The sequence below is a fragment of the Dictyostelium purpureum genome (assembly GCF_000190715.1).
Source record: "Dictyostelium purpureum unplaced genomic scaffold DICPUscaffold_173, whole genome shotgun sequence".
NCBI classification, from domain to species: domain Eukaryota; phylum Evosea; class Eumycetozoa; order Dictyosteliales; family Dictyosteliaceae; genus Dictyostelium; species Dictyostelium purpureum.
In genome coordinates this window covers 1-26140 of record NW_003519510.1, presented here as the reverse complement: position 1 = coordinate 26140, position 26140 = coordinate 1, and the positions used below count along the sequence as shown (strand labels likewise).

Genomic DNA, 26140 nt, shown 5'->3' with positions numbered 1-26140 from the left:
CTTCATATATTAATATATAAAAAAAAAAGTTAAAAAAAAATAAATATATATTTAAACCTATAGATAAAAATAAACCTAATTTATTTATTGTAATAATTGATAAAAAAATTATTATTTCTTTTTTTGTTTCAACAGATATAAAATTCAAAAATAAAAAAGAAAAATTAAAATTCTTTTTTTTTATTCTATACTTTATTTATTTTCTTATTAATTGTTTCTAAGATATATAATAATTATTTTACTTTTATTTGATCATCATTGACAATATAATAAAAAGTTTATTATTAATAACAATGAAGTAAACCAATAAAAATAAAAATAATAATAGTAATAATATTGTTTTATTTTTATATATAAGTCATTATTGTGTCTAATGTTAAAAATTAATATACATCTCCCATTTTGAGGGGGAGTAAAATTAATTATAATAAAACAAAGAATTGAAATATTAATAAATAAATTTTTTTATGTATTGGGTGTATAAATTGTCGGTAAATAATAGTGGTGGGTGTAAATATAAAAAATAAGATATATATAAGCTTTTTTTTTTGTATATAAAAAGTGGTATGTTTTATTTTATTTTGTGAGTGGGTTTTTTTTTTGTGTAAATTTAAAAATGTGTGTTTAATAAGAAGTTGTAATTGGATAGATTATTTTTTATTTTTTTTTTTTTTTTATTTTATACATTTATTATTTTTCAAATATGATTTAATAAGGATTAATAAAATTTTTTTTTTTAATTATAATAATTTAATTTAAAAAAAATAAATCTTATTAGTTTTACTAATTGATCATAATAATTTTTTTATTAAATAATTATTGTTTAAAAAAAAAGACTAATAAAAAAATTATTAGATCCCCATTGTTGTTTTTTATTTTTATTTAAATCAACCTTTTTTTTTTTTGTCAATGATGTATAACATATGGTTTATATTATATTTTACATTTTTTGATTAAAAAAAAAAAAGAAAATAAAAAAAAAAATTAAATAAATTTAAAAAAAAACTATTTTTAAATCAACCAAGATTTATAAAACTTTATTTTTAAAAAATACAAAGTAGGTTATTTTAATAAATAAATTTGGATTTATAAAAAAAGTGGGGGTTTAAAAAAAACAAAACAAAAAAAACAACAAAATAATAGATTATAAATCATTTAATCTGTTATTTTTAACCACATCATAAACCACTATCTTTAAATAGTTTTAATTTTATAATTGTATTTAATATATTAAATCAAAAAAGATATTAACATTTTAAAATTTTATTTTTGATAATTTTTATTATTTTATTTTTGTGTGTTATTTTTTATATTTATCTTTATCAGTATAATTATAAATGTATTATAAAAATTTATTGATAAATTGTATTATAGTAGTATATGTTATATTGGTAAATTATTGTTGTAAATCATCAATAATATCTAGTGATGGGGATTCAATCTTTGGTTATTTCAGTGACTTGGTTTATGATGTTACAAACTACACCAAACAATACCAATTTGTTTCATTAAATGGAGAATGTATGGAATGGAGTGTGTTGGTAGATACAAGTAGAATGATGGTATTTCAGTCAAAATTAAGTAATAATTTAGTAGTCTCTTTTAAAGGTACAGATGGACTGTCAGATATTGTTTCAGATTTAAGTATTGTCCCCATTGAATGTCCTTTAAAAAGCGCAAATGGTTGTGGCCGAATCCATAATGGTTTTTTAAGAGAGTACGGCCAAATTTCTGATGCATTATTGAATGTTATTGCTTCTATTGATCAACCCTATGACATTTATTTTACTGGTCACTCATTGGTATGTATTTATTTTTTAATTGTTTAAATTTTTATTTTTTTATAGTTTTATTTATTTTTTTATTTTTAAAAATTTTAAATAAGGGTGGGGCGTTAGCAGTCATCGCAACCATGGATTATATGGGAAGAGAAATTACCACAAGACAGTATATTAAGAGTTTACATGCTATTACATTTGGACAACCAGCAATTGGAGATAAAGGATTTTCAGCATTTATGACCAATAATTCACACAATTATGTATACCGAAGATATGTAAACATGAATAATCTTACCAAAGAACAAGACCCAATACCAAATTCATTATTCGATCACCCAAACGAGCCGATACTTTTAAATTGTAAACCATACCAATGCCCATTATTTCAACTCGGTTTACATTTTTTAGATCTATACAATGGAAATATATTTAATCAACATTATTCATCATGTAACACCAATTGTAAATTCATAGAACCAGATGCCAAGTTTTTAAGATATCGTCAATATCATTGTCCCATAGCCGTAAGATCATTGGTCAGTGGTAATTTTAATCCTAAAGGATGGATGCCGGATAAATATTCAGTTTGCTTATTTAATTCAAAAGAACAATTCTCTAAATATTCATACAAAGCATCAAAAAGTTGTAATACTAATACAGGTGAAGTCAACAATGAATCCATTATTATAGATAAATTAAAAGTCAAGAGCTCATTTTCAAAAACAACCGGTGGAGATGACCTCTATCTTGTTGTAGAGAACCATAATACACTATTAAGTACAGGTAATTTCGAGTACAATGTATCATTTTCAAATCCTTCACTTACACCTAAAGCTCCATTTAATCTTAGTTGTGGTATTGCATATGAAAGTAACAACATTATGCATATATCAGTAGTCTTTAATTCAGATAATAGATTTTCAGCAGTATCTTTGATATCATATAATGTATATATTAGCCAAATTAATAAAGACTGGATTAAATATAAATTCGTAGAACCAGTAGGCAACAAATTTGTATCAAAAATAATAGAAAATATACCCAGAGGAATGTATAGTGTTGTAGTAACTGCAGATAATAATGGAATAGAATCTCATCAATCAAATTATGGGTTTATATATTGTTATAATTGTAATAATACAATAAAAATAAGTAGTGATAGTAGTTTAAATTATTAAATAAATATTGTATAGTAAATTTTTAGAAAAAAAAAATAGTTTTATTTATTTTTTTGTTTTATTATTAGGCTAAAGTTTGTTTTGGCCCTTCTTTCTTTTCACCTGTTACAGATCCTCTTTCTTTTAAAAAGTTGTTATAACTAATTTTTTAAAATAATAATTTAAATTAATATGTGTTTTTTATATTGTGTTAATATTTATATATATATTGTATTAATACATACATTCTTTCATATTTCTTTCTTTCAGGCTCTGAAATTGAGGGTGAGGATTCACTAAATGCTTTGTCTAAATGTTCTTGAGTAATAAGTGGTGGTTGTTCATTTGATAATGATTTTTTATTTGTTGCAGAGTTTATATATTGGGATTTAATGGAGTCAATTTGTTTTTTTAAATTTGTCTTTTCTTCGAATGTTAAAAGGGTATCTATTTGATTTTTTGGTTTAAATATTACAAAATCGTCCTCTTGTTGCTGTTGTTGCTTTTGCTGCTCTAATTCTTCTTTTTCTTTATTGATTCTTTTCTTTTCTTCTTCCTTTTCATTCATCCATTGATGAATTGATTTTAATTGTGCATTATACATGAGAGCTCTTAAATCTGCACCAGTATAGTATTCTGAATTTTTAGCGAGTTCCTCCAAAGATATTGATTTAGAGAAATTCATTTTTCTTTCTAATGTTTTGATGATATCCAAACGTTCGTTATAATCTGGGATATTACAGTAGAGTGATTTATCAAGTCTACCAGGTCTTAATAGGGCTGGATCTATTAGATCTGGTCTACTAGTGGCAGCTAAAACATAAACACCGGTCAAACCTTCGACACCGTCCAATTGGGTTAAAAATTGATTTACAACACGGTCAGTTACACCAGTGCTATCATGGCCTCTACGTGGTGCAATGGAATCAAATTCATCAAAGAATAGTACACATGGTTTTGCAGATGAAGCACGGCTAAACATATCTCTTACAGATTGTTCAGATGAACCTATATATTTATTTAAAAGTTCTGGACCTTTAACGGAAATAAAATTTAAACCACATTCACTTGCAATAGCAGAGGCTAATAAAGTTTTACCGCAACCAGTTGGACCATATAAGAGGATACCTGATCTTAAACGAAGAGGTGACGATGCGAAAAGCTTGGGGAATTTGGATGGCCACTCTATAGTTTCTTTTAGCATTGCTCTGACTGAATCTAAGCCACCAATATCTTCCCATTTAATTTCTGAAGTGTGGAGTTTGATACCTTTAAGGGTGATTGGGGTATAACCTTCTTTAGCTTTTTCGATTGTATCAAAATCTATTAAATTCTTTTCAGTGTTATCGTCTTCTTTGTTCTCTTCAATCTCTTTAATAGATGCTAAATGAATTGCTCTATCTATGATTTGTTCGACATCGCTTCCTAAATAACCTTCTAGTGCTGCAGAGAACTTCATTAGATTAATAGATTCTTTGTTTTTAATTGTTTTACCATTAAAATCTAAATATTTTTCTAAAATTTCAACTCTTTCTTCTCTGGTTGGTGCTGGTAATTCGATAGTTTGACCAAAGATTTCAGGGATTTGAATTGATTGGCAGAGTGCTTGAGGTGACATTACACTTGCTATTAATACAACTGGATTCGATTTGTTTGAGTAACGGAATGCTAATGATTTCATGTGTGATACTAATTGATTACAACGTATTTTTGAACCTGGGTCTTGATCATTGGGTGCACCTAAAATTGAATCTAAATCTTCAAAAATAATGATAGATGGGTTGCAACGGCCACTTTCTTTGCATACACGATAAAATATACGATTTAAATGTTTTCTGATCTTTTCTACTTTTAAATCCTTTAAATCTAAACAATCCAATCTAGTTATGAATGCTTGGGATCGTTTATCATTTGAATAGTGAGCTGCTAAAGCAGTTATAAATAATGATTTACCGCTACCATGTGGACCACCAACTACTAAACCATTAATGCCTGGAGTATTTAATTCTTCTCTCATAATTGATAGATCCTTATATAAATATAATGATAAGAAATCTTTTGCAGCCTTTAATTGTTTCTCCATACCACCGATTCTTTGAAAGAGTTGATCGCCACCAATTTCGTTATAGTCTTCTAATTGTTTTTTCTTTTCAATTGGTAAAACTTTAAATGTAGTATCATTCAGAATTGAATCCAATCCTAACATAAATACACCATTGTTCATTTGATATTGATTAATTGTATTTTTTGAATCTCTTTGTTGTTGTTGGTGCTGTTGGTGTTGTGGATTGTTTAAATTTGATAACATTTCACCAATTTGTTGTATATTTGATAGGTATGGATTATTATGCTGGCCAACTAAATCAGTATTATCTAAATTATTTGCTAAATTATTATTGTTATTATTACCATTTGGATTATTGTTGTTTATACTATTATCATTATTATTATTAGACTGAGTTGAAGTTAAATTATTAAATTGAAAAGAAATATCAAGATTTTGATTTATTGAAACTATTGAATTATTTAATAATGGGTATCTTTTATTATCAGATAAAGTATTTCTAGCCCAATTTCTAACCAATTCTTTTAATTCATCAGTTGAATAGATTTTATCAATTTGATTTTTTTGTTTTATATATTTTGATAAATTATTTTTTTTCCATATGATTTGTCTTGCAGTTACTGATCCAATTGGACATATAGGAATTGAGTGGCTTTGAGTTAGTTTACATCTAACCAATGTGTTTATATAAAAATTTCCAATGTTTCTAATATTTTTGTGAATTAAAATTTCAAAATGATCATTGCTTGCCCTGTCTGATACTAATATTTTTGAAAAAATTGTTTTTTTGAATTTCTTTTCTTTCTTTTCATCTTGTTGCATTATATGATTGTTATCATTTTCCTCATCACTATCAAAATCATCTTGATCGTCACTATCTTGGTCGTTGTCCTTATTATTAGATTTTTTTACATTTGTTTTTTTACTACTAAGTGAGATTTCAATAATATCGCCAATATTCCAGTGAAACTGTTTTAATAATTCTTTACTAATATAAACTTCATTTATAAATTGATTGTTATTATTATCTTTATTATTATTATTATTATTATTATTTATTATGTAATCCTTGACTGTTAAAAATCTTGGTTTTAATGCTTCATTTGAAAGTTGGTTCATTTTTTTTAAAGCATCCAGAGTTGATTGTCTTGGTTTTGGTGCAACTATAATTTCAGAATTTGAAGAAAGTTTAACTACAGACGATGGTAAAGTTTCAGTTACTTTTAATCTAATAATTGTTTTATGGTGTATCCAAATTGGTACTATTTGATCAATGAATAAAATATTAACTTGATTTAATAATTGCTCTTCTAAATATTCTTGATGTACCTCTAAAATTTCCCAGTCATCAGATGTTAAAGGTTCTACTTGTACAGATTTTGCAGGTTCTATATAATTTAGAGCTTTAACTTTTAATTTCTGACCATTTTGTAAACTTGAACCACCTGGAAAACTTGTGCCTAAAGATAATGCCATTTCTGGACTCATTTCGATTGTATCTGGTAAGTGTGGATCTGTTGAACCTCCTGCCCATCCAACATAAGCTTTATTATCTTTTTTTAGTTGTTTATCGTACCATGTTATCTCTAGTGGTATTGTACCTAATGATTTTGAATTTTTTTCTGATAATAACAATAACGAATGTACAATTTTCGGTGGTAATGAAACAAAACAATCTGTACTATGTCTTAATTGTACATGTAATTCCATATTTACAAACAAATATATAATAATAATATATTGATGTATTCGTAGATATTATATTATTTGTGAATATTATTTAATAAAAATGAAAAATAAAAAAATTAAAAAAAAAAAAAAAAAATAATGAAAAATTTTTTTAAAAAAAATTTTATTATTTTAAATTTTAAAAAATTAAATTAATCGTTAATCATTTGTAAATTTATTCATTGAAAATCATTGTAGTGTAAAGTTCTATTGTTTTTTTTTTTTTTGTGGCTATAAATTTAAATAAAAAAAAATCAAATACTTTATTATAGTTGTTATAAAAAGTTTCATTCTTGACCTTTATAAGAGTTTACAAATTCTTGAGTTTTAAAAATATAGTTTCTAGTTTTATTATAGTCTGATTTACCATTGCCATGTAGTCTGTATACTGCAGAGTTAAAAAATCCAATCCATGTTATATTATATAGTTCTGTATCTTCTGTTTTTAATTTATTATAATCGGGATAGCAACCAGCTTCGGTGGCAAGCTCTTCTGTATACTTTACAAAGTCAAAAACTGGGAATTGCTGACCTGTAGTTCTAAGTTGTTTGTTTTCAATGAGTGCTTGGTTTAATTTTTCTTCTGATGGATATTCAATTTGTTTTTTAAATGCATAAATTGCAAGTCTTGATGCTAATTCTAGTTCGCAAAAGAATGGACCTCTATAAATTGAAATAAATGCAAGATTTTGATACTTTTTAGTTACTGGTAAAACATGTTTAAAGAGTACTACTGGTAAAAATGAATTGTTTTCGTCATAGTGGATATCATCGAGCAACTCTTTATCATGTTTGAAGAATGATAGATCCGATTTATAACCAGTGCACATGATGATATGATCTACATCGCTCTCTACTATCTTTTCACCTTTTGAGTTTGTAAGTTCTAAGGTATTGCCGTCAATAACTTTGGTGATTTCAAAACCATTTGTGCATACTTGAATCGATTCATTTAATACTTGGTTCTTATAGGTATCTGAAATAACTGTGAATGTTGGTGAATCTTTTATATGAGTTACACCGATCTTCGAATCTGGATTTAAACTTAAATTCTGTTGAGGATTTATTGTATTAAAGTATAGATTTTTTTTATTAAATGTTTCCTCTCTAGTTAAAACTGGACCTGGGTTTTCTCTATTACGATTGAAAAACATAAAATCTAAGGGCAGGAATTTTCCTGATGGGGATGGTAGATATCTTGAAAGAACCCAATAATTTTTATGACCAACATGAATACACTTTTTAGAAACCTTTGATACCTCTGAGGCAATTTCGCATCCAGAATACGAAGTGCCTACAATTACTACTTTTTTATCTTTGTATTGCTCTGGGTTTTTATAAAATCTTGAATTTAAAACAGATCCTTTGAAATTTGAAATTCCTTCAATATTGACTTGATTAGTTTTGCTAAAAATACCACTTGCTACAATCAGGAAATCGAAAACATCGCTTTTAATATCCATTTTGTTACTATCAATATTATTATTATTGGATTGATTTTCATTTTCAAAGATATCTTCCTCTGAAATATCCATCCATTCTACCCTCCATTGGGTATTATTATTAATTCTATCCACTTTTATAACTTTAGTGTGGAATTTAATGAAACGATATAAATCGAAATCTTTACAAAACTGATCGCAATATTTTGAAATTCTTTCTTGGTTGGGATAAATTTCTTCTTCATCTGACATTGGATAATCTGAAAATGAACAAGTATATTTTGTAATATTAGTACGCATTGAATCCCAAGTAAAACCTGTACCAGGCACCCATATTCCACCAACAGTTGATTGTTTTTCAAAAAGTGTTGGTTCTAAACCAAATCTAATTGATTCTCTTAATGATGAAATACCTAAATATTTTAAATTTCTATTAATAAAAATTTTAATATTGTTAATATTTAAATAAATTACTTACCAGATGGCCCACCACCAATAATGCAAATTTTTTGACTATTCATTTCTAATACTTTTTTGATCAAAAAATACAGAATAAATAAAAAAAATAAAAATATTTAATTTAAAAAAAAAACGAAAAAAATTAAAAATTGAAAAAATTGTTGGTAATGAAAAAAATAGAATATTTATTGTTTGTAAAATCTTTTATAAATTATGATTTTATTTTTAAAAAAAACTAAATTAAAAATTAAAGTTTTTTTTTTTTAAAATTTTTTTGTTTTATTTAATTATTATTTATTCCAAATGTGGAATGAGCGATATAAGAATAAAATAATAAAAGATAACAATAGTAATTATACTATTAATAGTATCAAAGTAGAAAAACTTTCAAAATTATCAAAATAATAATAATCAAAATAATAATCAAAGTAATAATAAAATCAATTGAAATAATTTGGATATTGTTATATTAATAAACTCATCACTTCATTTTTGAAATTATTTCATAAATCAAAAATTTTATTACAAGAAAAAACAGTTTTAGCTGAAAAAAATAAAAAATAAAAAAAATTTAAATTTGTAAAAATAATTTTAATTTTAATTTTTTTTTTTATTTTTTATCTTTTATTTCATTGACACATAATAACATATTTACTTTTTTTTTTTTTTTTATTATCCCTTATCTTTTTTTTTTATTTTTTATAAAAAATAAAACTTGTAAATAAAAATGACAGATATTGTAGACCAATTTTTAAAATCAGAAAGTGAAATTAATAGTATGTAAACAATTTATTTAATATATCAAAACAAATCGAATATATTTATATTTACAGTTATTATTTTAATATAATTATTATTTTTAAAAGAAAATAATAGTCAAGATAAAACTAAAGATGCAACAGAATCACAAACAAAAACAGCAACCACTACTACAGAAACTGAAGCAACCAACACAGATTCAAAAACAGAAACACCAACCACTAATATTACAACAACACCACCAACCTCTGATAAAACACCGTCACAAAATGGTAGTAAACCATTACCACCAAAATCTAGAGGTAGACCAGCAAAGATCAGTCTTGAAGACAGTGATGATGCAGATGATGCTGGCGAAAATCAAAAGAAATTCAAAAAGAACTCTATAGCAAAACAGGATAAAGAAAAAGAAAAAGAAGAGAAGAAAAAAGAAAAGGAAGAAAAAGAAAAAGAGAAAGAGAGAAAAAAAGAAGAAAAGAAAAAAGAAAAGGAAGAGAAGGAAAAGGAAAAGGAAAAACAAAAAAAGAAAGAAGGAAATCATCTCGGAAAGAAACCTTCAAAAGAAACAAAGTCAGAGAAACCATCGAAAAAAGATGAAAGTGAGGATGAAATTGAAAACTCTGAAGATGATAAAAAAAAGGTTGAAAAAGTTGAAAAACCAAAATCAAATAGAGTTAAACCAACTGCAAGGCAAACTGCAAATAAAAAGAAAGAGGAAGAAAAAGAAAAAGATAGTGGTGAAGATGAAGATGATAAAAAAAAGAAAACAACAACACCAAAGAAATCCTCAAAGAAAGAAGAAACTGAAAAGAAATCACCAACAACCAAGAAAGCAAGTGAAAAGAAAAGAAAAGTTGAAGATTCCGAAGAAGAAATTGAAGAATCACCAAAAAAAAAAGTTAAAGACAGTAAATTAACTAAATCATCATCAAAAAAAGAAGAAAAAGAAGAAAAAGAAGGAAAAGAAGAAAAGGAAGAAAAAGAAAACAAATCTTCAAAATCATCAAAAGAGGACAAGGAAAAGGAAAACAAATCTTCAAAATCTTTAAAATCATCTTCAAAGAAACAATCTAAGAAAAAAGAGAATGGAGAAAGTGATGAAGAAAGTGATGAACCCAAAGAAAGAAAAGAAAGAAAAAGAAAAGAAAAATCATCACAATCATCGGATGTTGACCAAACAATGGATGAATCATTTGTTGAAGAGGATGAAGATGATGACAATGATGACAAAGTTATTTGCATTACTGGCTTTTTAGATTGCGATAAAAATTCAATTGAGGATTCAATTCTCAACGTTCTTCGTGGAAATATTTCAGAAGATCCAAAGGAATTTACCCATTTGGTTATGTACGACCCAACTAAAAGAACTCACAAATTCCTTCAAGCAATCGCTATGGGCTCAATATGGATTTTAAATAGAACATGGTTAGAAGAATGTATTTCAAAACAAAAGATTTTAGATAACGAAACCGAATATGAAGTCACCCAACATAAAGGTGTTAATCTTTCGCGAACATCCTACTTAAATGGTGAACCACGTTTATTAAATGGAAAATCTATTTGTTTTGCTGGTAAACATAAGAAATTAACTAAAACCCAAAAAGAACAATTGGCCAAATGGATGGGTGCTAAAATTACAAAAAATGTAGCAGAAGCTGACTATGTAATCGTTGAAAAGGAGGAGGCTAAAAGTGAAGATATCAAAGGTGCTAAAGGTGATGTCGTTACCTCAGAGTGGCTAGTCGAAACAATTGCAAATTATGAAATCCAACATGCATCAAAATTTTCATTTAAGCCATAAATAATTTCTTTATACCGCTATCAATTAATTGATAATATTCACCCACTAGATAAATCATAAATCATATAATTTTAGATTAATTTGTAAAATTAGGTTGTTCAGTAAATAAATAAAAATTATTAAAGTAATAATTGATTTTAAAAACAATAAAAAAATATTTTATTTTAATCTGCTCTCTAATTTATTATTTATAATTATAATTTAGTTTTGTTATCAACAAAAAAAAAGAAAAATGAAAAAGGATATTTTAAATTTTGAAATTAATCTTTATTTAGAATTTACTCATCTCTAAGAATTATGATTAATATAATCATTGTTTTATTTTTGCTTTATATTATTATTTATTTATATTATTTAAAATCTTTTTTTTAAAACGCCACTATTTGAATTTTTATATTGCTTATAGGCATCATCTGATAAACTTTCAACATAATCTTGGGCTTGTTGGTCTACTTGTTGTTGTAAATTTGAAATGTATTGTTCTGATTGGTTTTTAACTTTATTGAAATCACCACTAAATCTGTTTAATTGATCTTGATTTTCAAATACTTTATTAATATTGTTTTTAGCTAAATTGACTGGTTCATTTTCACTGACTGATGATGATTGTTGTCTGTTAAAATTTGGGTTTGGAATACCTGGTGATGGTTGTTGTTTATTGGTGGCTAAATCCATAACATATTTATATAATTGTTGGACCATACCGAAAATTTTTTCAACCAATGGTTTTCCATTTATAATAAGATTATTTATGATATCGTTGGCTCTGCCTTGTGCATTCTCTGGTTTTTTACCATATAAAATATATGGTAAGAAAAGTAATGCGAAAACTAAAATTGTAATAACTGTGTAACCTGATAAAAATATGCCAATAGAACCTAAAACAATGAAAACTAAAGCTGTTTGGATATTAAACTAAAAACAAATTATATGATTAATATTATTATATTTTTATTTTTTTGAAGTTTTATTATTTTTTCTTACCTTTGTTGGATTAACATGTCTAAATCTATTTAATTCTGATAATGAGTCACTGAATGAAAATCTAATTTTAACTACTAAATTAACAATATCATCATAACTTTCCTTTGAATCTTGAACTGGCTAGTAAAATATTTGAATGATTAATTAGTATAATGAATAAGAATGAAATAATAATAATAAATATTGTATTACTTACAAGTATTCTTGTAATAAATTTAAAATTGAAATTTGTAATAGCTACTTGAAAAATTAAAACTGATGCAATAAAAAAACTGAAAAAAGAAATAGCTGATATATTAAAATTTTTGAAATAGAATAAAAGTAATGAAACTATGACAACCAAAACACCAAAATCGATAGGTCTTTTAATTAATAAAACATTTTTGGTATATTTAACTAAATCTTGATGCTCTTTAAATACATCCTCTACCTGTTTTTTAAACTGAGCTTTTTTATGTAATATGGATGACATTTTATAAGAATTGTTTTATGATTTTAATTTCTCTAATAAACACAAAAAAAGAGGATATTAAGGGTGTGTATTATTAATATATATATGTACGAAATTTATTGTAAATACACAAGTTTGTGATGAGAAAGAAATTTAAACAATATTAAAATTAAGAAAAAAAAAAAAATTTTGAGAATTAAAAAAAATTAAAAAATAAAAAATTTAAAAAAAATTTTAAAAAAAAAAAATATTTTTATTATTATTTTTTTATTATTTTTTTTTTTTTATTTTATTTATTAATTAAGGGTTCTTTAATATTAATTTGGAACTTATCATAGTTCACAATAAACTTCACTTATTTTAACCACAGCCACATTCACACCAGGTGTGTATACATCAATTACTTGTAATGGAATCCACAGAATTTTTCTGATAATTTCACAAAAATCAAAACGAATAATTTTTATTTTTTTTAATTATTTTTTTTTTTTTTATTTTTTTTTTTATTTTTTTTTATTTTTTTTTATTTTTTTATAAATTTTTCTTAAAAAATTTTCAATTATTGTTAAATTTTCAAAAATTAAAATTAAACTTGTATATAAATAGGTTTTAAAATAACAATTTTTTTTTTTTTTTTCTTTTGTAATAACAATAATAAATAATTCATAATAATAATATATAGTTGCTTATATTTATATTTTATATAAATATAATTAAATTTATAAACAAAAATTATCGAAATACACATGGAAGAAACTACCAAATTTGTTAATATCACCAACAATGATGGGGGTAACCCGGATAATGGTGATAATGGTAGTGGCATTCAACAAATGAAAGGCATTAGTTTTGGGTTTTCAAATAAAAGTAAACTTAATACTAGTTCTTTAATTAAAAGAAAAGAACCAGAGAAAAAGGAAGATAACTATATTACAACATTAGAAGGTACTAAAATTTCAACATTTCTTGGTGATGAACCAGCCAAGGGTCCAAAAGTTATTCCATTTGCCGAACAATTAAATAAAAACTATGAAATTGTAATGAAAAAAGAAAACATCACCAACCAAGAATTAGCAATGAACGAAAACAAAAAGCAAAAAGTCGAACAACCAGAAGAAGAAAAAAAACCATTCTATAAATCAAATCTTACTGGTTTACAACTTAATCCAAATAAAAAACAAGAAATTAAATCAATTGTAAATAATAATCAAGATGAAAATAAAAGAGTTCCATTAATCATGAAGCTAAGAGGTATCGATGGGTTTAATAATGAAGATGAAAAATTCAAACATGATGTTGAGTCAAGACCTGAAGAATCAACTGAAGATGATTATAATGGAACACCAATTAGTATTTTTGGTGAAGCAATGTTAAGAGGTATGGGATGGGAACCAGGAAAATCAATTGGCCAATCAAATAAAGGTTTAGTTGAACCAATCGAATATATTAAAAGACCAGGTTATCGTTTAGGTTTGGGTGCCAGACCACTAGACGATGGCCCACAAATGCCAATGCCAGAGGGTCCAGATGGTAAAGTTAGACATATCAAAGGTATCGATGAAAAATTAGTTGCACCAAAAAGATTAGAAGAAGGGTCACTTGTCGTCGTAGTTAATGGTCCACATCAAGGTATGAATGCAAAGGTTACTATGTTAAAGAATGATAAGGTTGAAATTATTTTTAAATCTGATGAAAAAGTAGTTGTTGATAAATCCGATTTATCCCTTTTAGATGTTTACCAACCAATTAATAGATCAAATAGTAATAATAGTAATAGTAGCACCAAAAATAAATTATCTTTGTCATATTCATCATCCCTATCAAATAGATCCGATTCGTCAATGCCATCAATGTCACTATCATCATTATCATCATCATACTCATCACTTTCATCCTCTACATCATCCACCTCATCATCATCAAATAAACAATCATCATCATCAGCATCATCATCATCATCCAACACATCATCATTATCATCATCTGCTGGTTCAAATGAATCAAATGGCACATCAATAATGTGGATTAGACCCCAAATTCTTGTTAAAATTATCAGTAAATCGCTAGGTGATGGTAAATATTATAACAAAAAAGCGACTGTAGTCGATATCTTGGGTGAAAAACTTTGCTCTTTACAACTTTATAATGGTGTAGTTTTAGAAAATGTTAAACAAAGTATGTTAGAAACTGCAATTCCAAAAGCCAAAGGTGACTTGGTCATTGTCAGAGGGAAATATAGGGGCAAAATTGGTACTTTAATAGAAAGAAGAAGAAATAAAAAAGATGAAATGGCCATTGTTCAATTAGTTGGTGACCTATCAGTAATGGAATTTGATTTAGATGATATATGTGAATATGTTGGCAATAAAGATATTGATCTTTATAATTAATAATAATAATAATAATAATAGTAATAATAAGAATAATAATAACAAGATTATTATTATTTTAGCAATCAATCAGTTTAAAAAATCAGTATAAATTTTTTTTTTCCAGTATACTGTTCGAGACACAAAAATAATTAACAACCAAAATGTTAATCTGTACAAATCTAATTTATTTAAATAAAATTATTAAAAAATTTTAGTATTATTAGTTTAATATTAATTTTTTTAAAATAAACAAAACAATCAATCAAATATTCTTTTAAAAAGGTTTGATTATTTTTTAATAAAAAAATCTTTACTTGAAAATTAAAATATCTAAAAAAAAAAAAATAAAAAAATAAAAATAAAAATAAAAATAAATATCATTATAATAAACAATTTAATTTTTATTTAAATTTCAAAAATAAAAAAAATTAAATAATAAATTTTATTAAAAATTGTAATTTGAAAAAACTCCCCCTAAATTTTTTTTTTCTTTTATTTACAATAAATAACAAAAAACATACAACAGTAATATAATAATAGTATTAATATAAGCAAAATAATTTTAGGAAAATGTCATTATCAGTACAACCAATTAGTTTAAGATTCGTTCAATTATTTTCAAGATTACAATTGGCTTCATCTCAATCGTTAATTTTAAATAATAAACAATTTCATTTAAATTTATCTGAAAAAAATAAAGTTGAAGAAAAACCAAAAACAAGTCATAATGAAAATACTCAAGTAAAAGGAAACAGTAAACATTCTCAGCCAGATGTCGAGGCTATAAGAAGAGAACTTAAAGAAAAAAGAGAGCCAATTTTAAAGAGAATTGAAGAAAGAGTTAGAAACTATTAAACAATCCTCCTAATTGGGACCATACATTTCTATTCAAAATAGATTTATATATGTACTTTTAAAATTTAATAAATAAATTTTTTTAAATTTAAACAATCTAATTTTTATAGTTTTTTGGTTTTTTTCTTTAATTTAGTGAGGTAGTTGGTTATAAGTGTAAACTCTTGTAGCCAACAAATTTATGGGCCTGTCCAAGCACTCGTGGAGTGATGTATGACTGCTCATAGTGGATTAGGTTGTTATTTAATTATTTAAATAGCTTTTTAATAACTTTATAAAATATTATAACCTATTTTATATTTTGAGAAATGTGGTATTGTTGTTATGGGTTTTTTTAATGTGGATCAAATGTTTTTATTTACCAAATTTCGAAAATCAAACTTTAGAAAATTCATGAACAAAAAAATTAAAAAGGAAAAACCATAGAATTTTTTAAATATTTTTTTATTTAACTTTTTTTTTTAAAACTAACGATTAAGATATGGTTTTCTAGCATTTACAAAATCATCAAATGCATTCCAAAACTCGACTTGGGCAGTTTGATCTAAATGTCTTTTTGATTTACTTATCTATAAAAATAATAAATATTGATTAGTATATAAATTAATGAATTGGAAAAAAAATGAATGAATAATTACATGTAAAACTTTAACATCCCATGATTTTACAACATCTGGTACATTGGAGTCATCAAATTTGACATAAAAACCCCTAACATTTGAAAATAATTCTGGAGGATTGGACCATTTCCAATCTTTAAATTGCCATGCTTCGCCTTGAACGAAAACAGCTGCAACTCTGTACCAATCATCTGGTTTTAAAAGTTTAATATTATCGATAATTTCATATGAAACTTTTTGTGAAGTGATTCTATCAATATTTACAACTGATGGTTTCATAATATTTTGAGCTGCCATTTCTTGTTTTTTTTCTAATGTGGGTCTATATGAACTATTTTGTAAAAAGTCTAAAGAATTAAAAATTGAAATTGGTGAAGTGAATGTTGATGGTACAATAATAATTGGAGTTCCTGTAGAATACAAGCGGATAATAGTTAATACCAAATGTTTTAAAATTAGATATAAATAATTTTCAACATACTGTTTTTTAAATTTGTTGGAATGAAAGATTGAGAGCCATTTGTTTTAATGGAGCCATTTGATCTTTGTCTTCTTTTCCTTTCTTCTTCTTCGTCAATTTTGAATTTTTTATAATTATTTAAAATTGAAATGAAAGACTAAAAATAATAAAATAAATAATGTCAATAAACCTATAAAACAAAATAAAAAAAATAATATTATTACTTACAGTGGAACTTTGTAAAATTGAAACTTTATCGGATGATTTTTTTTCTCTTTGGGTAATTGCTTTTGTTACATCTTCGTCAGATAAAATAAATTCAGATTTTTCTGGGTTTTTTCTTTTTAATTTAATTGATTCAATAAAAGTATCACTTGTTTCAACGATTTCTGGTTTAATTCTCTTTGAATCTATTCTCTTTGAGAAAACTGATTTCTCTTCTTGGGCCTTTGGGCTTAATTCTTTATCTACAACCAAAAGAGGATTAATTTTATATTCACTTTTATATTTCTTTTCAAACTCTGAATAATCTTGAATTTGATAATCTTTATATTGATCAAAACTAATATCTAAATCGATTGATGTTGTATCACCTTTGAATAATTGCTGATCCTTTTGATCTACTTTATATTCATTGTATTGGTGATCTTTTTGTTGTTGTTGTTGATGGTGTTGTTGCTGTTGATGGTGTTGTTGGGATGAGGCAATTTGTGTGGATGATTGTTCTTGATTTGATTGTTCATTATCTGCAATACCCTGTGTTCCTGTTGAAAATGAGTCAAAAACAATTGATGTTGATAATTCACCTGTATCTAAATATTGTAATAATTCTTTTTTATCATTGCTATAGTAATAAATATTCCAATTAATATTATTATTTCAAAACAATAATAATTATAATACTTACAAAGCAACAGCTGGAATATTTTTCTTTGAGGCTGCTAAAATGTAGGCACCATGTTTTAAGTCACGGTTTGAGTGTAAAAAGTAAACTGCACCTAATGTATAATAACCAGTTTGACTTTTGAATGCTGTTAATGAATTTTTATTAAATTTATATCTGCCCATTATAAAATCATCACCTTCAATAATTGGTGATTTGCCTTCGGCAAGAACACCTCTTAAAACTGTTAAAGGATCTGACATTTTATAAATATGTTATAACAAAATTTAATTTTATATTTTAGTTTATTTATAGCCTATAGGTGAATATTATTAAATTTTAATTAATTTTATTTTTGATATTTGATCTTTGATATTCAATATTTGATCTTTGATATTTGTGTATTATAGTTTATTAATATTTATCGCTGATATGCTGAATATACAAATTATTTTTTTAGTTTTTTTTTGAAAAGGAAATGAAAAAAATTATAAAAAAAATTTAAAAATTTTTAAAAATTAAAAAAAAAATAAAAAAAAAAAAAAAAAATATAAAAAAATTAAAAAAAAAAAATTATTTATCTTCAAATTAAATTTAGATTTATAAATGTAATTATTTGATTAATATGTAAAATGTGATTCTTTTTTTATTTTATAATATTATTGGTATTCATATTCCACAATAAAATGACCCAAAGGGGTTTTTTCAAATAATTTTTTTTTTTTTTTTTTTTTAATTTTTTTATTTTATTTTTTTAATTAAAATTTTTATTTTTTTATTTTTTTTTTTTAATTTTATTATTAATTATATAAACTTCCTTTTTATAATTATAATTATAATAAATATTTTTAAAAAATGAAAATTAAAATTTTCATTTTGATTTTATTGTTTTTAAATATTATTAATATTGCAATAACAGAAGAAACAACTGAGGAAGGTGATGACTACAGCCATGTATTAAAATTAACAGATAGCAATTTTGAAGACATCACAACATCAAATCCAAATGACATTGTTATGGTTGAGTTTTATGCCCCATGGTGCGGTCATTGTAAACATTTAAAACCAATTTACGACCAATTAGCCGATAAATTCGCATCAAAAGAAAATATCAAAATTGCAAAAATTGATTGTGTTGCCAATCCAAAGCAATGTAAAAGATTCGGTATTAGATCTTATCCAACTATTAAAGTGTATGTAAATTTAATAATTAAAATACTCATCATCATCATCATCATCATCATCATACTAATTAATTTTTTATTACTATAGCATCAATAATGGTATGGTCTATGAAATGAAAGGTGAAAAAACAATGGAAACTTTAGTTGACTTTATTAAGGGTGGATATTTAGAGGAAATTAAAAAACCACTTCCACCATCAACCATTATTAAAATCATCAATCTTACTACAGAAACATTCCCAAAACCAAATGATGGCAATTGGTTAATATTTTTCCATATTCCAAAATGTATTTACTGCGAAAAATTCATGCCAGAATTTGACAATTTATCAAAAGCTGATTTTTCAGAATCAAAAGAAACCTTTAATTTTGGTAAAGTAAATTGTGACGAAAATCAAGAAATTTGTGACTTGTATAGAGTCGAATACTTCCCAAATATAAAATAGTAAATATTTAAACTTATAAACTATTAACTATAAAAGTAAAATTTATTAATCTTTTTTTTTCTTTTTTTTTTTATAAAACCAAGTTTTGAAAATGGCACAAATGAATATAGAAACTATAATCATGAACCAACCACAGGAAATTTAAGAGAATTTGTAATGTTTTATAATAAACATGTATCACCTATTAAAAGACCCTGGAATCCAATGTTTGCATTGTTTGAAGAGGCCATTAGAGAATTTGTTTGGCTTTTCATCCTAGTTTCATTTTTATTTGGTTTCTTTATTTCATATGTTTTCTTTGGTATGGATAACAATAAAGAACAAATCCAAAGAAAAATTAAAAAATCACAATAATTTATTTAAGATATAATAATAAAACAATAAAAATGTAATAATAACTGTCGTTTTTTTCTTTTTTTTTTTTTTTTTTTAATTTTATTTTTTTTAAACCCATAATTTCAATAAATAATTATTTTTAAAATTAATTTTTTTTTTTTTAATTTTTTTTTAAACGCACACTTTTTTTATTTTTTTCCCAATTAAATAATATTTAATTTTTACACCTGTTGCACACAAAACTTTAATTATTTTGGTGTTTTGTATTATAGAACCTAAATAAAATTAATTTTCATTATATACAAAAACAATTTTTATAATTACCTTAATATTAATAATAAACAAAACTATCCACCCTCAATATATGTATATATAAAAAATGGCCTCAAATAAAAAGCTTTTGGTCTTTGGTATATTGTTTATAGCTATCATAGTAATAATAGACTTTTCATATACAAAACAATTTATAAATATAAATCCGACTGGATCCCCAATAGAACAAAATTTTAGGAGCGAACTTAGTTATAATAATAATAAAAATAATAAAAATAATAATAATAATAATAATAATAATAATAATAATAATAATAATAATAATAATAATTATAGGAATAGCTCAATCAATAATAAAAATAAACTTCTTTTTAATAATAATAATAAACCCATTTTAAAATATAATGAAAATGGTAAATTTAAAATAGTACAATTCACAGATTTACACTTTGGTGAAGGTATAGAATATGATAACAAAAATACAAAAAATCAGGGTATGTGACGAAAACTTTTTAGACAGAAAAAAAAAGAATTACAGCAAGCGTATATTAACTTAATTTCACATTTTAAATAACTTCATTACCAAAACTATAGAGACTATATTAGATTTAGAAAATCCTGATTTTGTTATGTTATCAGGCGATATGATTAGTGGCTATAATTTTTGGCAAAGAAATAAATATATAGAAACATGGAAAAAATTAACAGAACCAATGGTTAAAAGGGGTATACCCTGGTCTATAACATTCGGAAACCACGATTGCGAAGGAAAATTAACATGTAAAGAAATTGCAAGAATTGATATGGATTATAATTTGTCACTAACCGAAATCAATAATATAATAGGATTACCAGGTGTTGCAAACTATCAATTAAATATATTTCCAAGCGATTACAATGGCAGTGGGGACGATAGTAAAGAAAATGGACAGTCAGTTATTTATATATTTGATAGTGATACAAATGGTTGTAGAAATGACGAGGTTTGGGGATGTATCCAGAAACCACAGGTTGAATGGTATAAAAACCTATCAGACACCAATAATCACAGAGATGCCATTGCATTTGTTCACATACCACCAACTGAAGTTATAGACCTTTGGAATAGTGCCGACGTCGTTGGTGATTTTGGTGACGCATCTGTTTGCTGCTACTATACTGAAGAATCTAAATTTGTGGAGACTATGATTCAGCAAGGAGATGTTAAGGGTTTATATTTTGGTCATGACCACAAAAACGACTTTCATGGTAATTACTATGGCATCGATTTAGGCTATGGTCGTAAAACTGGATATGGCTCATACAATCCAAAATTCTTAGAAGGTGCAAGAATTTTAGAATTAACTGATAAACCTTATAAAATAGATACTTGGATTAGAGATAGCGCAGGTACTTTAGATCAACAAAAAATGCATAAACCATCTCAATTTAGTCAATATCCAATTTATTGTTGCAAACCTGGTGACCCCAAAGAAGGAACTTGGTTTGAATTTATGATTATTTTCATTTTTATTTCCCTTGTTTTAACATTTTTTATTTTTTATAAAAAATTAAAATCAAATCAAAAAACCGGTATTGAATTTAAACCAATTCAATCCGAATAAATTTAAATTATTATAACAAAACTATTGTAATAATAATGCACCATAATTTTTTTTTTTTTTTTTTTTTTTGCAAATAAATGAATAAATATTATCTTTTCAAATATCAAATTTAATTGTGGTTTTTTTTTTTTTTTTTTTTTTTTTTTTTTAAAATTTAGTGCCTGCACTAACTCATTAATAAATTCAAATATGCACCAGGTTTACTTCCAATTTTTTCGTTGAAAATGAAATTTCTTTGGTAAAACCCAAACCATTTTGACAAAACCAATCCAAAAACACAAAATATTGGAATTAAATAAAAAATAAAAAAATCTTTAATTTTAATAGTATTAATCTCTAAAATTTCAATTTAAATATAATTATTTTTATTTAAACTTTTTTTTTTTTCTTATATAAATAATCATTTAAAAAAAAAAATTTTAATTATTATAACTTTTTTTTTTTTTTTTCATGTTTTTTCAAATAACCAAAAACACGTTAAAAATCACAAATAACCTAAATGATTTGTGTAACCTATCAAATTGAAAACATTAAATGTTTTTGATAATAAACCATTATTTTAAAATGGGTTCCCAAATAGAATTAAAATGATCCAACCAAAAATAAAATAATTAATTGAAAACTTTTTTACCAAAAAAAAATAAAAATGATTTTTTTTTTTTTAAAAACTATCCAGTTTTTTTATTTTTTATTTGAAAATAAAAATTAATATTTTTTTTGGTTTTTGAAAAAACCCATGGGTTAATAATTATTTTTTTTTAATTTTTTTTTATTTTTATTTTTTTTTAAAAATTTTTTTTTCATTTTTCCAAAAATTATAAATTAAAAATAATTTTACATTTATTTTTTTTTCTTACTACTATAAATATATAATATAAATAAATAAAATAAAATGGAAGGTGAAGATGTTCAAGCTTTAGGTATGTTTATTTTTTAGAAAAATTTAAAAAAAAAAAAAAAAAAAAAAAAATTATATATTAACATTAATTTTTTTTTTTTAAAATAGTTATCGATAACGGTTCAGGTATGTGCAAAGCCGGTTTTGCTGGTGATGATGCCCCAAGAGCTGTTTTCCCATCAATTGTTGGTCGTCCAAGACACACTGGTGTTATGGTCGGTATGGGTCAAAAAGATTCATATGTTGGTGATGAAGCCCAATCAAAGAGAGGTATCTTAACCCTCAAATACCCAATTGAACACGGTATTGTTACCAATTGGGATGATATGGAAAAAATCTGGCATCATACTTTCTACAATGAATTACGTGTTGCTCCAGAAGAACACCCAGTCTTATTAACTGAAGCCCCATTAAATCCAAAGGCTAACAGAGAAAAAATGACTCAAATTATGTTCGAAACTTTCAACACCCCAGCCATGTACGTTGCCATTCAAGCCGTCTTATCATTATACGCCTCAGGTCGTACCACTGGTATTGTTATGGATTCAGGTGATGGTGTCTCCCACACTGTTCCAATCTACGAAGGTTATGCCTTACCACACGCCATCTTACGTTTAGATTTAGCTGGTCGTGATTTAACCGATTACATGATGAAAATCTTAACTGAACGTGGTTACTCATTCACCACCACTGCTGAAAGAGAAATCGTCAGAGATATCAAAGAAAAATTAGCCTACGTTGCCTTAGACTTCGAAGCTGAAATGCAAACTGCTGCCTCATCATCTGCCTTAGAAAAATCATACGAATTACCAGATGGTCAAGTCATCACCATCGGTAATGAACGTTTCCGTTGCCCAGAAGCCTTATTCCAACCATCATTCTTAGGTATGGAATCAGCTGGTATCCACGAAACCACTTACAATTCAATCATGAAATGTGATGTTGATATCCGTAAAGATTTATACGGTAATGTCGTCTTATCAGGTGGTACAACTATGTTCCCAGGTATTGCTGATCGTATGAACAAAGAATTAACTGCTTTAGCCCCATCAACCATGAAAATTAAAATCATTGCTCCACCAGAACGTAAATACTCTGTCTGGATTGGTGGTTCAATTTTAGCCTCACTCTCAACTTTCCAACAAATGTGGATCTCCAAAGAAGAATACGACGAATCAGGTCCATCAATTGTCCACAGAAAATGTTTCTAAACAACCAATTGTATATTTATTTATTTATGTAAATTATAAAAGAAAAGTCTAAAAAAAAACAATAAAATTAAAATAATTTTTTATAAAGTTGATTTTATCCTTTTTAAAAAAAAAAACTTAAATGTGTATTTTTATTTCTGCAATTATATTTTTTAAAATTTTTTTTTTTTTTTTAAAATTATCTAAAAATTGTAAAAAAGTAATAAAAGTTTTAAATAGAAATAAAATAATATATTAATAAGATTATTATAAATAATATTTTATTTATCTGTTAAAAGGATTTATGCTTCCAAAGAAAGAGCTTGGTTTTTTTGTTTGAGCTGGTTGGCTTGTAGGTTGTATTGTGGGCTGTATTGAAATAATAGTTTGAGGAATCAAATTGGTAATAGAACCTATAATTCCAGATTTAGGGGTTGGTGTTTGTGTTTCGCTTGGATTTATCTGTGGTGCTTGTGATTGAGCTGGTTGTGTGAATGAGGAGATAATTGTCTTTGGTATTAAATTTGTTATTGATCCTAGTAGATTACCACTCTTATCAGTTGGTTTAGGTGTTGGTGTTTGTGTTTCGCTTGGGTTTATCTGTGGTGCTTGTGATTGAGCTGGTTGTGTGAATGAAGAAATAATTGTTTTTGGTATTAGATTTGTAATTGATCCAAGCAAGGTGCCACTTTTTTCAGTTGGTTTGGGTGTTTCATTTTGTTGATTAGAAACAGAAGGGGTTGAACTTATTGTTGGAGCTATAGTAGTTTCAGGTGATTGTGTTGGATTTGGAGTTGGTGGTTGTGTAAATGATGATATAATTGTTTTGGGTATTGAGTTTGTTATTGACCCTAGTAAAGAACCACTTTTTTCAGTAGGTTTGGGTGTTTCAGTTTGGGGTTGTGATGAAACTGGTGTTGGTGTACCTGATAGTGTTGGTTTTGATGTGGTAGGTGGTGTTGTTTGTGAAGAAGGATCTACTTTGATTGGTGTTGAAGATGATGATGGTGATGGTGTTGAAGATGGTGATGGCGATGGCGATGGTGATGGTGAAGATGGTGATGGTGATGGTGATGGAGATGGCGTTGTACCAAATGTCGAACCGGTTAAATTGCTATTGGTTGTTTTGGGTGGCTCATTTTGGGGTTGTATTGGAGCTGGTGTGGTTGATCCAATTAAATTACCACTTATTTCCGTTGGTTTTGGTGCTTCATTCTGTGGGAGTTGTGAAGGTGACATAGCTGGTATTTGTGTTGGAGATGGTGTTGATGAGATAATTGTTTTTGGAATAGTGTTTGTAATTGATCCAAGTAGTCCACCACTCTTTTCAGTTGGTTTGGGTGTTTCATTTTGATATTGTGACGAAGTTGATAATGTTGGCTTTGGTGTGGTTGGTGGAGTAGTTTGTGAAGAAATTATTGTCGACGGTATAATATTGGTAATTGACCCAAGTAAACCACCACTCTTTTCAGTGGGTTTAGGTGTTTCATTTTGAGATTGTGAAGAAGCTGATAATGTTGGCTTTGGTGTGGTTGGTGGAGTAGTTTGTGAAGAAATTATTGTCGATGGTATAATATTGGTAATTGAACCAAGTAAACTACTATTTTTTTCAGTTGGTTTAGGAGTTTCGTTTTGTTGAGAGAAAGGTGCGGCTGATGATGATGGTGTTTGTGAAGTTATACTTGTGATTGATCCAACCGAATCACTTTTTTCAGTAGGTTTTGGTGTTTCATTTTTCAAAGGAGCGTCTGTTGCTGAAGGTTTTGATGAGGGCGTGGAGGAAAAAATTGGTGGAATTATATTTGCAATTGATCCCATTAGTCCACTACTTTTTTCAGTAGGTTTTGGTGTTTCATTTTGTTGATTCGAAGAAGTAGCGGCAGTTGAGTTTTCACTCTTTTCGGTTGGTTTTGGGGTTTCTTGTTGTGTGGTAAAGGGAATCGAGGTTGTTTTTGGATTTATATTTGAAGTCGACCCAAGTAAGCTACCACTGTTTTCAGTTGGTTTGGGCGTATCGCTTTGGTGTTGTGATGGGAAAGGATACGAGGTGATTGATGGGGATGGTGTTAATGAGGAAATGATTGTTTTTGGTATAATGTTGGTGATTGACCCAAGTAAACCGCCACTTTTTTCAGTTGGTTTGGGGGTTTCATTTTGTGGGGGTTGTGAAGGTGACGTAGTTGGTAGTTGTGTTGGAGATGGTGTCGATGAGATAATTGTTTTTGGAATAATGTTTGTAATTGATCCAAGTAAGCCACCACTTTTTTCAGTAGGTTTGGGCGTTTCAATTTGAGGTTGTGGTGTTGGTGTTGGTATAGGGACTGATGTAGATGGTGGAAAAATGTTTGTAATTGACCCAAGTAAACCACCACTCTTTTCAGTGGGTTTAGGT

At 26.1% G+C, this 26140-nt stretch overlaps 2 protein-coding genes across 2 annotated transcripts; one reads left to right on the top strand and one right to left on the bottom strand.

Annotated features, from left to right (window-relative positions):
- The first annotated feature begins 29 nt into the window (after positions 1 to 29).
- On the top strand, positions 30 to 23770 carry DICPUDRAFT_72679 (uncharacterized protein). The gene is made up of 3 exons (XM_003289355.1): positions 30 to 54; positions 22545 to 22580; positions 22667 to 23770. The coding sequence occupies exons 2-3, from the start codon at positions 22553 to 22555 to the stop codon at positions 23767 to 23769; spliced, it is 1131 nt and encodes a 376-aa protein (XP_003289403.1). The 5' UTR covers positions 30 to 54; positions 22545 to 22552; the 3' UTR covers position 23770.
- A 263-nt stretch (positions 23771 to 24033) lies between these two features.
- Positions 24034 to 26069, bottom strand: DICPUDRAFT_80158 (uncharacterized protein; the record flags this gene model as incomplete). The annotated part of the gene is made up of 1 exon (XM_003289347.1): positions 24034 to 26069. A coding segment is annotated over one exon (2034 nt), but the record flags the coding sequence as incomplete, so codon positions are not given.
- Between the last annotated feature and the right edge of the window lie 71 nt (positions 26070 to 26140).

Coding starts and splice junctions, on each gene's coding strand:
- DICPUDRAFT_72679 (XM_003289355.1), top strand. CDS start 22,553: ATGGAAGGTGAAGATGTTCAAGCTTTAG. Junction 22,581..22,666: donor TGAAGATGTTCAAGCTTTAG/GTATGTTTATTT, acceptor TTTTTAAAATAG/TTATCGATAACGGTTCAGGT.